At 39.4% G+C, this 13,191-nt stretch overlaps 1 protein-coding gene and 1 long non-coding RNA gene across 6 annotated transcripts in view; one reads left to right on the top strand and one right to left on the bottom strand.

Moving 5' to 3' along the window:
• KLHL12 (kelch like family member 12) overlaps positions 1–13,191 on the top strand; it is a 30,507-nt gene that overhangs the window by 13,091 nt on the left and 4,225 nt on the right. The window contains exons 6-7 of the mRNA XM_023632674.2: positions 870–984; positions 12,495–12,601. Coding sequence (XP_023488442.1) covers positions 870–984; positions 12,495–12,601 — 222 coding nt within the window. The remainder of the gene's footprint in view (positions 1–869; positions 985–12,494; positions 12,602–13,191) is intronic.
• Positions 657–13,191, bottom strand: part of LOC111771333 (uncharacterized) — a 36,423-nt gene continuing 23,888 nt past the window's right edge. For 3 of the 5 annotated variants that reach the window (XR_011434260.1, XR_011434262.1, XR_011434263.1), the window contains exons 3-5: positions 5,964–6,057; positions 4,792–4,939; positions 657–1,064 (exon numbers count right to left, since the gene is read on the bottom strand). This is a non-coding gene — a long non-coding RNA (uncharacterized lncRNA). Of the gene's footprint in view, positions 1,065–1,087; positions 4,940–5,963; positions 6,058–13,191 lie in introns of those variants that run through there. The other 2 variants (XR_011434259.1, XR_011434261.1) reach the window with 2 other exon arrangements.

The raw sequence follows: 13,191 nt of genomic DNA, 5'->3' as shown, positions 1-13,191 counted from the left end.
TGGTTTCTCAGTACATATAAAAGTTATTTTTATACTGTACTGTAGTCTTTTAAGTGTGCAATAGCGTTATGTCTAAAAAAAATGTACATACCTTAATTTAAAAATACTTTATGGCTGGGGGCTGGCCTGGTAGCATATTGGTTAAGTTCACACGCTCCACTTTGGCTGCCCAGAGTTCATGGGTTTGGATCCTGGGTGTGGACCTACGTACCACTCATCAGCCATGCTGTGGTGGCATCCCACATACAAAATAGAGGGAGATTGGCATGGGTGTTAGCTCAGGAACAATCTTCCTCAAGCAAAAAAAGAAGAAGATTGGCAATAGATGTTGGCTCAGGGCCAATCTTCCTCACCAAAAACAATAAAAAAAATTTACTTTATTGCTAAAAAATGCTAACACTCACCTGAACCTTCAGTGAGTTGTAATCATTTTGCTGGTGGAGGGTCTTGCCTCAATGTTGAAATACTGCACGAATTACCAAAATGTGACACACATTTTGTCACATGACAAATGTGACATGAAGTGAGCAAATGCTGTTGGAAAAATGGCACCAGTATACTTGCTTGACACGGGGTTGCCACAAACCTTCAATTTGTAAAAAACGCATTATCTGCAAAGCACAGTAAAGTGCAATAAAATGAGGTATGCCTGTATGTCTTCTTTATATCATTTTATTTTTGATCCATGTAATATATTGTCTATTAAAAATTTTTCTTAATCATTTCTGGAAACCCACAGTGTAGTTATTACTAGCAGCCCTTCTGGAACCACAGTGCTGGTTTTCTGTGTTAATTCTTGATGTGTGCCCTGTATTCTCTTAGATGAGAGGTGGCCGCTGTGGCTCACTCTCCTGCCTCCTGTGTTTCAGCCTTTCATCCGCTGTAGTTTACAGTGCAGGGACCTAGTTGATGAAGCAAAGAAGTTTCACCTGAGGCCTGAACTGCGCAGTCAGATGCAGGGACCCAGGACGAGGGCTCGTCTAGGTAAGCTGGCGTCTGAGCAGAAGGGGGGGATTTTTCCACTACCACTTGCCAGGCGGCATGATGTAGTTAAAAAGAACATTCTGTAAGAAATACAAAGACCTTGTTTTAGACATGTTTTTGATCTTTTATTAATTATGTCATCTCAGACAAATCACTTCATCACCCTGAACTTTCTTTCCTATGAACCAAGGATATCTTCCCTATCTATTTCACATAACTATATGGAGGATTAAATGAGAAAAAGTATGTGAAAGCACTTTATGAATTGTCAGCTATTATGCAATGTAAGTTATAATTTTATTTCAATGTACTTGAAGTCTGTGAACTAGGAATTATTTCAAATGCCATGTAGTAGGTGGTATGCTCCCTCCCACCTCTCCCCTTCTCCATATGTGTTTTTTCCATTCTGGGATGAAAAGAGGAAGGAAACGCAGCAGCATGGTAGAGAGTACAGGAGTTCAGGATAGTTGCAATACAGGGGTTTTGGCAGTGACGTGTAGTAGTTAAGAGCCTGCGCTCTGGAGCCGACCGTGTGGGTGCAGCTGCCAGTGTACCGACTACGAGGTGTGTTAATGTTGGCAGAAAACTTAACCTCATACTTCAGTTTGACTCATCTGTAGAATGGGGATCATCGTAGCTCCTACCTCCAAAGTTGTTATGAAGAATAAATGAAGTAATTTATGTAAAAGGTTTAGAACAGTTCTTGGTGCATAAGTGCTGTGTATATTAGCTCTTATTTTAGCAAGCAGACTGAGGTTCAAATCCCAGCCCCTCTGAGGACTGGTTTTATGACCTGGGGCAAGGCATCAATTTATCTGAGCCTGTGCTTCTGCCTCTAGAATGAGGGTGCTAATTAATGTCCTCTCTCACTGGGTTGTTGTGGAGATTAAAGGAGATAACGCAAAGAAGATGCCTAACATTGTAGCTGGCAGTAAAAGGTGCCCAAATCTTGCTTCACTTCTGTTTCCTACCCTCCCGATTTCACTGTCCTAAGAGCCTAGGTGGTATGTGTGAAAGCATTTTGTAAGTTATAAATTACTCTGTATATGGAGTGATGTTTTCTTTTCATTATTTCCTAGTCTTGTTTTTAATCTCACTGTGGACTCGTGTGTGCATGCTAAGGTGTTAATTGATAATTAAGCTGTTCATTGATAGATTTAAGTAGAATGATGATTTATCCCCTATATTGTTTTAATGGCATAAGTGCTGTATGTTAATGTAAAAATTTTAGAAATACAGAAAAGCACAAAACAAGTAACAGTCATCCATAATCCCACCACACAGAGATGCTGCTTTTTTTATAAGGGAAATCCTAGAGAAAGAATAGTAGATGATGCTCTTCTATTAGTTCCTGGAGGATGACAAAATATGATCTATTTCTCATACTATATGCAAGGATATATTATCAACACAAGATAGATTGAAGGACTAAGTGTGAAAAACTATAAAAATACTAGAAGAAATGATAGGAAAATATTTGTATAACTTCCGGATGGAGCCCTTTTTTCTGTTTTTAATTGTAAAAAATGCATGACATAAAATTTACCATCTTAACCATTTTTAAGTGTACAGTTCAATAGTGTTAGTTATATTCACATTCTTGTACAACCAATCTCCAGAACTCTTTTCATCCTACAAAACTAAAACTCAGTACCCATTAGACAGCAACTCTCCCTTCCCCCATCCCCCTGGGTAGGAACCTTTTTAGCTAAAAGAAAAAAACCTACAACCCTTCAAGGTTACTTGACTGCATCAATTTTTTTTTTAATTGATGGACTGGGAGAAAATATATTCAGTATATATGATAAAAGGTTAATATATCTAATATAAAAAGAGCTCATATAAATCAATAAGAAAAAGAACACTAGCCCAATAGAAGATTGCATGAGAGATATACAGATTCACACAGAAAAGGAAATGTAAGTGAACACTGAACATTTAAAAATTTGCTTCCCTAGCAGGTCTAGAAATGAAAATTAAAGTTTAAAATGTACAAACCACCTTTGTGTCCCACCTCTGGGAATCTGTACTATAGAAATAAGCACAATAGTATAATCTATACCATAGAAATAAAATATTAGTATAGAAATAAGTATATATAAGATATATGCATAAGAATGTTTCCTATATGGAGCCTGCCCGGTGGCCGAGTGGTTAAGTTCACATGCTCCACTTCAGCAGCCCGGGGTTTCCCCGATTTAAATCCTGGGCACAGACATGACACTGCTCATCAGGCCATGCTGAGGCAGTGTCCCACATGCCACAACTAGAAGGACCCACAACTAAAATACACAACTATGTACTGGGGGGGCTTTGGGGAGAAAGGAAAAAAAAAAAAAGATTGGCAACAGATGTTAGCTCAGGTGCCACTCAAAAAAAAAAAAGAGTGTTTCCCATTGCTAATATTGCCAGAAAAAAGGGATATATCCTGAATTCCATCTGCAGGGAAATGCATGGTTGACTGAATTATACTACAACTGTACCATGGAATGTTATGAAACTATTAAAGCATTGAGTCAGATATATGTAGCTGGGTAAACAAGAAGGATTAATTGAGTATACTAAGTGGAGGGGAAAATCTTTTCATTGGGGGAAAAAAAGAGGCAAAAACTGTTTGTGTATGTTTGCATGAGCATCAACAGGATATGTGTGCAAGGATTAAACACTATACCTTTAACAAAGTGGGACTGTTTTATTTATATACGTCTGGGTTATCATAAGCACATGGTTACTTTTGTTATTTAAAAAATAGTAAAAAATGTATATTCTTTAAATACGATGTAAGCCAGTGACTTAATGGAAAGAATCTGGCACTAGGAGGTAAGACATATTATTTGCTTTGATTTCTGCTCCCATTTCTTCACTCTAGTAACTTACTGTTTGAATTTGGACAGGTTCTTTACCTTCCTGGATTACCATTTCTTCTGTATATCATGGGGGTTAAATTCAGTCACTAAGTTTCTTTCCAATATGGAAGATATATTTTTTTTTTGCAGAGCCAAAGGTGTCCCAGAAAGTACAGGATAGCACTCACTAATTGCTTGTTAAATTGAACTAAAGCCAATGAAAATTTTGTGAACCCGAAAACCCAGAAGATTCTTTGAAGGTACATTTCCTGCATTTCTCTAAACATGCAGCAGAAGCTCCTGCTTGCTCAGAGAACTTACTTATTGCCCTGACCTTGAGAGATTAGGATATGATTTTTTGTGCGCTCATCATTTTGAGGTTATTTTTCAGAAATCCTAGAAAGGAAATTCTGAAGCTGCTTCCAGCTAGATTATTAATTTATCATCTCCTCATCAGTACCTTAGAAGTAGAATGTTCCTACCATGATGTCCACTGCCCATCTATATTCATAGGGATTGTTAAACCAGCTACCAGGATAATGACTCTTCTGCATGCAGCATAAGGAAATTAAATTTACAGCTAATTAAAAATAGCGTGCCAAATAGTGTGTGGGGATTTTGTTTTAGTTATTAACCACACCTATTGCCCTCACAGAAGCTATCATGGAAATTGCAATTCTTGATTTGTCGCTGTCTGTTCTCTGAGTTAAAGGTCAATGCATATGGAAATAGAGTTCTATGAGCCCTGTTATGTTAGCAGTCCTGCAGTCCATCTGCTATATTCCTCTAACGTCACACCACAGCGCACACACACTCCTATCCACCCCATCCTCTCCTACAAAAAAAAACCACCGGGGCACTGTGAAGATGCCTCAGTTTTAGTAATGTGCTTTTTCACCCTCTTGTTAGATGTTTTCGACATGCTTTCCTCATCATAAAGATAAAAATCTATCTTAAGTACCCCATTCATTGGCAAAGAACTAGCAGGCTTCTTTCTGGTCACTCCTTTCAGTAGCTTTTTTCACATTAGTCACATTGTTACAGGAATGGTCCCCACTTAGAGTCCGAAGACATTGGAAACCTTAGGCGTTCTTCCAGTGGAGGATGACCTTGTAGGCACAGAGGAATAGAAACAATCACAAAGGAAAAGATCAGTGTATTTGACTAAATAAAAATCATACGCAACCTTAAAGACAAATTAGGAGAATAGATTTGCTGCAACCACAGCAAAGGGTTAACGTCATTTGTATGTAGAGCATTCATAAAAATGCGTGAGAGAAACTCTGAAGACCTGAGTGTACAGCTCCCAGAACGGGAGGCCCAATTGGCTATGAAATATGAGGGGCAAAGTTCAACCTAGTTAGTAAGAGAGTCTTATTAGTAACAAAATAAGAATTAAAGCAATAAATACAATTTTTTGCCTACCAAAGTATCAAAGATTAAACAACAATATCCAGTGCTACAGAGAGTAGAAAGAATTGGCACCTTTATAGTGTTGGTGGGAATGTAAATTGGTTCAACCTCAGAGTAATCTTATCATTTAAATGAAAAGATTTTTGTTTATGTTCATGTTCTTCACTCCAGAGACCCTCCCATTTCTGTGGTAGAAAAATAACTGGGAAAAGTTCCATATTCAGCGATATTTATCACAGGGTTATGTGATTGTTCATAACCCAAAATTATGAACCCCTGAAATAAAATTGTATATCAAAAGATTTTGCTCTTATCTTGGGAAAATGAAATAAAAACAGCAGGTTGCAATACAATATGGTCCCATTTATGTTTTATAAATATTTAGAAACAAGGCTGGAAGGAAATAATCTGTTACATTTGGCTTTGTATTTGTATTGTGGAATTAAGGGTAAATTTTTTTTCATAATACTTGTCTATATTTTCCAAGTTATTTCTAGCAGTGAAAATGTGTTTTATATATTATATGTTTTATAATCACGAGAAATATAATTAATATTCGAGTAAGGACGGCAATTATACTAGTCCTTGAGTAATTTTTTAAGTTTTCTAAAAGGAAATCATTTTTGTGCTAGAAAAAGCTGCACAGGCTGAACAAAAGACATCAGAATTGACTAAAGTTATGTCTATTCAATGTGAAAACTGTGGTGCTCTCATACTTACCAAAAGCTCTCTTGCACTTATATATAGCTCCAGCAGCAATGGGGAGATTGATTACTTAAATGCAGCTTGGTAGACAGTCTTTCAAACACAGGATCTGTCAGGAGAAAATAATGAAAAGAGTCCTTCATGGCAAGTATATTTGGGAACCAGTGGTCTAGGGCCCCCAGCACTTGTAGCCATAGAATGACTGAGCACCTCACACGTCTGTCCAACTTCCACTGTCGACGTATAGGTACCAGGTTTACTCAATAATTGTCGCCCAGGAAGTGCTGTCAGTTCACTGGGTTTTGTAGCATAATTAAATATTTCCTATCTGCTTCTGTGTCTCCCATCCTTCAAAAGCTGCCTGAATGAAATCATATTATCAAGAACAAGGGGTTTTTTCCCCTACTTTTATTTTCTGCTGGGAATTACATAAAGCAAAAGAAATTACAGCTGGAAATCAGTGGAAATTTTTTAGATGTGCAAAGCGTAGAACATACCTCTCAGTTGTTTGGAGTCTTTGCATTCTCTTACCCATACAGACATCATCCACTAGCATCATGTTCATCTACAGAGGGAAATGTGTTTGGATAGAAGGACTGCTCTTACGTTCTCTCTTCCTGTCAGAGGGAGGGAAGAAGTGGGGAAGAGTGCTCCCAAAGATGAGACAAATAACTGTGGGCCTGGCCTCTTCCTGCTTGAAGGAATTTTATACACAAATAAAACCAGCATAATTTGAAAGGGCCCGTGTGTACATGGTCTGCTTTTCCAAAAGGAACTGGCTGCTGAGACCTGCTTCCTGGCTCACCTTGGAGAAAGTACACAAGACTGGTGCCCCCTTAGAAGATGAGGTTAGACTCTGGTTTCTGTGTGGGTCATTAAGAAAAATTTCACACACACATAAAAACAAAATAATATGATTATCCCCCATGCCCATTACCCAGTTTCAACAACTTTGAACTCATGACCTTTCTGTTTTGAAGCAAATCCCAGACAGGATATAATTCTATCCACATATATTATGCTTTCATATGTATCTCTGAAAGATAAGGAACATTTTTTTTAATGTATCCAAAATGCCATTATCACTCTTTAAAGAAAACACACAACCAATCCTTTTTTTTGTTGTTGGCATTTTTTTGTTGTTTTTTAGTACGATTAACATTGATTTATAACATTATGTAAATTTCAGGTATACATCGTAGTGTATTTCAAATTCTATGTAAATTACATCATCCTCACCACCCAAAGACTAATTACAATCCACCACCACACACTTGTGCCTAATCACCCCCTTCACCTCTGGTAACCACTAATCCAATCTCCGTTGCTGTGTGTGTGTTGTTGTTGTAAGATTCTTTATTTGAGACTTTTCTTGTTTGTTGAGGTAGGTCTGCATTGCTATAAACTTCCCTGTTAGAACTGCTTTTGCTATATCACATAAATTTTGGCATGTCGTATTTTCATTTTCATTTGTCTCCAGATATTTTTTTATTTCTCCTTTGATTTCTTCATTGACTCAATCGTTGTTTAGTAGCATTTTGTTTAATCTCCACATATTTGTGGGTTTTCCAATTTTCTTCCTGTAGCTTATTCCTAGTTTCATACTGTTGTGGTCAAAAAAGATGTTTGGTATTATTTTAGTACTCTTAAATTTATTGAGACTTGTTTTGTGGTCTAATATGTGATCTATCCTGGAGAACGTTCCATGTGCATATGAAAAGAATGTGTATTTATGGTTTTGGATGGAGTGTTATATCTACTAAGTCCATCTGGTCTAATGTATCATTTAAGGCCAGTGTTTCCTTATCGAGCTTCTGTTTGGATGGTCACTCCATTGTTGTAAGTGAAGTGTTAAAGTCTCCTACTGTTATTGTGTTACTATTTCTCCTTTTATGTCTGTTAATAATTGCTTTATATATTTAGGTGCTCCTATGTTGGGTACATAGACATTGACAAGTATTATATCCTCTTGTTGGATTGTTCCCTTTATCATTATGTAGTGCCCTTTTTGCCTTTTGTTACACTGTTTGTTTTAAAGTCTATTTTGTCTGATATAAGTGGTGCTACCCCAGCTTTCTTTTCTTTGCATTTGCATGGAGCATCTTTTTCCATCCCTTCACTTTCAGTTTGTGAGTGTCTTTAGGTCTGGTGTGTTTCTAGTATGCAGCATATATATGAGTCTTGTTTTTTAATCCAGTTGGCCACCCTATGCCTTTTGATTGGAGCACTTAGTCCACTGGCATTTAAAGTAGCTATTGATAAGAATGTACTTATTGCCATTTTATTACTTTCTTTCTGGGTATTTTAGTAGTTCTTCTCTGTTCCTTCTTTTGCTCTCTGCTCTTGTGGTTTGATGGCTTTGTTTAGTACTGTGTTTGGGTTTCTGTCTCTTAATTTTTTGTGTATTTATTACGTGTTTCTGGTTTGTGACTACATGACATCATATATAATAACCTATGTATATAGCAATCTGTATTAAGCTGATGGTCTCTTTAGTTTGACCTCTTGCTAAAAACTCTACTCTTTTATTCTCCTCCTCTCACATTTTATGTTTTTGATATATATCTAACCTTTTTTTGTGTGGGTATCCATTACCCTCTTATCATGGAAATAGATAATTTTAGTTTTTTTTTTTTGACCTTCATATTAGCTTCTTAGATGGTTGATCTGCTACCTTTACTGTATATTTGCCTTTAACAGTGATTTTATTGTTTGTTTTGATAATTTTCTTATTCCTATTTGTCATCTTTTTTCCACTTAAATAGATCCCTTTAGCATTTCTTGTAAGGCTATTTTCTTGGTGATAAACTCCCTTAGTTTTTGCTTGTCTGGGAAACTCTTTCTCTTTCCTTCCATTCTGAATGATAACCTTGCCAGGTAGAGTATTCTTGGCTGTAGGTTTTTTCCTTTCAGTGCTTTAAATATATCGTGCTACTCCCTTCTAGCCTGTAAGGCTTCTTCTGAAAAGTCAGCTGAGAGCCTTATGAGGTTTTCTTTGTATGTCACTTGTTTCCTTTCTCTTGCAGCTTTTAGGTTCTTTCTTTATCTTTAATTCTTGACATTTTAACTATAATGTATCTCAGAGTGGGCCTCTTTGGATTTATCTTGTTTGGTGCTATCTGTGCTTCCTGCACATGCATGTCTGTTTCCTTCCTTAGGTTAGGAAAGTTTTCAGCTGTTATTTCTTAAAGTAGATTCTCTGCCCCTTTGTCTCTTTCGTCTCCTTCTGGGACACCTATAATATGAATGTTAGTGTGCTTGATGTTGTCCCAGAGTCCTCTTAGACTGTTCTCATTCTTTTTAATTCTTTTTTATCTGTTCAGCTTGGGTGATTTCCTCTAGTTTTTCATCCAGCTTTCTGATCCGTTTTTCTGTATCATCTACTCTGCTGTTGAGTGCCTTTAGTGAAATTTTCATTTCTAGTATTGTTTTCTGCATTTCTGATTAGTTGTTTTTTATATTTTCCAAATCTTTGTTGAAGTTCTCACTGAGTTCATCCGTTCTTCTCCCAAGATTAGTGAGCATCCTTATGACTGTTAGTTTGTATTCTTTGTCAGGTAGATTATTTCTGTTTCATTTAGTTTTTTTTCTGGGGTTTTGTCCTGTTCCCTTACTTGGAACATATTCCCTTTATCTCCTCATTTTGCCTTCTTCTCCGTGCTTACATATATGTATTAGGTAGGTCATCTACATTTCCTGATCTTGGAGAGGTGACCTTATGTAAGAAATGCCTTATGAGGCCCAGTGGTGTGCTTGCCTCTCGTCACCAGTTACAGATGTTCAGGGTGTCACCTGTGTGGGCTGTGTGAGTCCTTCTGTTGTGGCAGGGTTGCTCTTGCTTCAGGTACCCGGGGAGGCTGTCCCCCTAGCTGGCCGGTTGTAATGCTCAGCTGCATGTGGCTGCCGTGGACCCTTCAGTCACTTTATCTGGCATGGGGAGTTCCAGCACAGTTGGCTACAAGGTCTAATAGCACATTCCTGTTGCAGTTTTTCTGTTAAGTGAATATGACCCAAGTGTGGCTGGTTGCTAGGCTCAGGGGGCTTACATTGCTGTAGCCCTCTGGCCTGCAGGTCTGTTGTTGGCTCTCTCAGGATTGCAGCTTAGTGGGGCCAGCACCAGGCATGGGAGCACCCGATTTTTTCAGGCTTTCGAAGTTGGGGCTGATCCCCTATGTGGTTGTTTGAGAAGCACAAGTCTGCTGCAGCTAAGAAGCCCCACTGCCTGCAGGGCCACACACTCTGTCAACACAGTCCTGCCCCACGCGTGGGCCCTGACCCACTGAAGCAAACCCAGTCACTGCACTGCAGAGGCCTCACACACTCCGCCAATCCAGGCCCACACCTCGTGCATGCCCTGTGCCGCCGAGGTGGACTCACCCACCGCACTGCAGAGGATCCAGGCACCCCACCTTTGTGGGTCCACAGATTGCCCAAGGCTTGCTGTTGGGTGGGGCTAGTCCCTAGGGCAGGTTGCCTGTTCTGGCTGAGCTGGATTAAATTGGTGCTCTGGTGGATGGGGCAGACTCCTATGCTAATAGGCCATGGGAAGAACTCCAGTGGCATCTGCCAGTGTTTGTGTCAGCATGTCTGTACTAGTTCTCAAAAATGGCTACCACCAATGTCTCAGTCCGTGGGGAGGTCTCACCTCTCACTGAGATGCGACCAAAGCTTATCAGGTGAGTCTTCACCAAAGGATTGTGCACCTTTCTTGCTGGTGATTTTAGGTTGCTTTCTGAATTGTGCATGGGCCCTTTAATAGCAGGCTTTTTTTTCCCTTATGTCCAATTGCTTTTCTGGGGGTATTCCCCATTGTTGTTAGTAGCAGCAATGCCAGATATTATGACGCTTGTCTTGGTTATGCTGAGTCCAAAAGCTGCTGCTTGTGTTCACATTCCCCTACTCAGATCCCCCACTCCTCCAGGGAAGGCTTCCTACCTTAAGATTGCTCCCAGCTGGCCATGAAGCTCTGCGGCTAGAAGGTGGCTTTCTTCTCTCCAGAAAGGAACTTTTTCCTCTTCCACCTCTGTCAGCGCTGTCCCTTGTGGTGTGGTTCTTTTTATCCCGTTTTCAGTTCTCTCTCGGGGGTAATTGTTCCAGGAGTAGTTGTAAATTTGTTGTGTCCATGGGAGGAGGTGAGTTCAGAGTCTGCCTACACTGCCATCTTGACCAGGATTCCCCCCACAACCAGCTCCTTATCTCAGATATCAAGTAGATGTTCGTGTTTCCCCAATTTTCCATAATTTTTGTTTTTGTTTTTGAAACTTCAAGTTGCTCCACTCAGGACCCAGACAAGGTCTAGCCATTGCGTTGAGTTCATCTCTCTCTTTAGTCTCTTTTAATCCACAGGTTTTCCCCTCCTGCTTTGGTTTTTCCTTGCAATTTGTTTGTTGAAGTGACCAGGTTGTTTGACCTGTAGAAATTCCCACATTCTAGATTTTACTGATTGTAGCCTTGTATCATTTAACATGTATTTCTGTCCCCTGTATTTCCTGTAAACAGGTGGTTTAGACTAGAGACTTGAAAAGATTGAAGATTCAGCGTCAGTTTTTTGGCAGCAATACTTCATAGGTGATGGTGGTGTACTTCTATTGTGCGTTGTAAAGTAGTATACTAGCGGCAGCTAATGATTGTAGCAACTGTTGGTGGTAACTGTCAGAGCAGTTACTACTTCAGGGCTCTGTGTCTCTTGTCAGTTTAGAGGTACTACAGTTACTCTTTCAAGTCCAGGTTATTTCTCTGAGCGCCTTGGTCTCTTAAATGCCCTCATAGTGATTGCATCATCCAAAGTGCTCCAGCTAAGTGTTCAGTCCATGTGCTCTAGGAGAGCAGATGCGCCAGGGGGTTCCTCAGAAGACTTTGCTCCTTGGAAGGACACAAGGTAGGAAGTATTTGATCAGAATAAGGCCTTAGGATAAAGGGGAATATGTGAAGGCCATCAAAATATTTTGTTTGGGAAAATAGTAGAGAAAAAGACTCCCTTTATAAGCCTGGTCTTATGAATACCTGACAGTTTTGATGTACTGGCAGGGAACATGTTCATATAGTTGGCTAAATTGGAAGAATAAAAGTTCATGGAAAAGAGATTTTAAAAGTTGATCACTTGGTCTTAAGCCGCATCTCTCAACTGTTTTGAGACAGGGTTAGGAGAGCATTCTTTCATTAGAGAAAATCCCATTCGGAGTTTGCAGGCTGAGGGGCAGGGAGCTTCGTTAGCCTCCTCCTGCCTGCACTTAGAACACAGTTACTGTATCAACCAAAGTCATCTAGATAGGTTGAAGTGGTGTGATGGTATGTTCGGGTTTGCCTGTTGGAGTTTTAATGTTGTCCAGAAATTTAAATTTCATAGATTCAGGTCCTCAAGAGCTAGGGCATCAGGAAGAAATAATTTCCTGTTAGGCAGCCTTAGGATGATTCTCCTATTTCAGATTGCTTCTCTGGGCCACGTAAAGCAAGATATCCCAGAACTGTTTCTACTTAATACTTTCCTGTGAGTAATTCCCCAGCCAGGGGTGGTGAAGTAACTTCTTTTTCTCCCTTTGTTTTCAGGAGCCAATGAAGTGCTCCTGGTGGTTGGGGGCTTTGGAAGCCAGCAGTCTCCCATCGATGTGGTAGAGAAATATGACCCCAAGACTCAGGAGTGGAGCTTTTTGCCAGTAAGTAATTGGTGAAACCAGTCATGGGGAAAGAGCTGAATGTCCCCGTTCCCTGACTATAGATCATAATAATCCAGCCCTAAAAGTATAAAAGCCTGGTAACAGCCTAATGTTCCTTACAACAGTGTCATGTAGAGTAGGGACTCGATAAATAGTTACTGACTGTTTGGAGTAGATCAAACTTCAGAAATATTAGTGGCACTGCATCGAATTAAACTCAGCTGGCCACTGCTATTTCATCGCCTTCCTGAGCTGTGTGTGTAACTCCTGGCATGCTCCGTTGATCATGCTCTGTTCACGTGAACTCAGTGTTAAATGGTGTTCATTTGAACTAGTGTTCAATTGAACTCAGAAGTTTGTATCTTTCTCCCTTGGTGTGTCTCTGTTTCAGTGCTGAAAGAAAAATAATAATTCTGAGAAAGCATGGAAATCTTTTGATCAGTCCTCCTAACTTTTAGGGTCTTTGAATCCTGGCCTTTGGATTAGCAGTGCAAGGAACTTTTCCACTTTAAGGAAGTCTGTAGCCCAGTGCCTTATGAAATAGGAAGTGATCAGGTACTAGATAACAAAAAGACATCAAATCTTTTGGA

This window comes from Equus caballus, chromosome 30 (assembly GCF_041296265.1).
Source record: "Equus caballus isolate H_3958 breed thoroughbred chromosome 30, TB-T2T, whole genome shotgun sequence".
Classification (NCBI taxonomy): domain Eukaryota; kingdom Metazoa; phylum Chordata; class Mammalia; order Perissodactyla; family Equidae; genus Equus; species Equus caballus.
The sequence above is the reverse complement of the archived record's forward strand: the minus strand, read 5'-3'. Positions and strand labels throughout refer to the sequence as shown.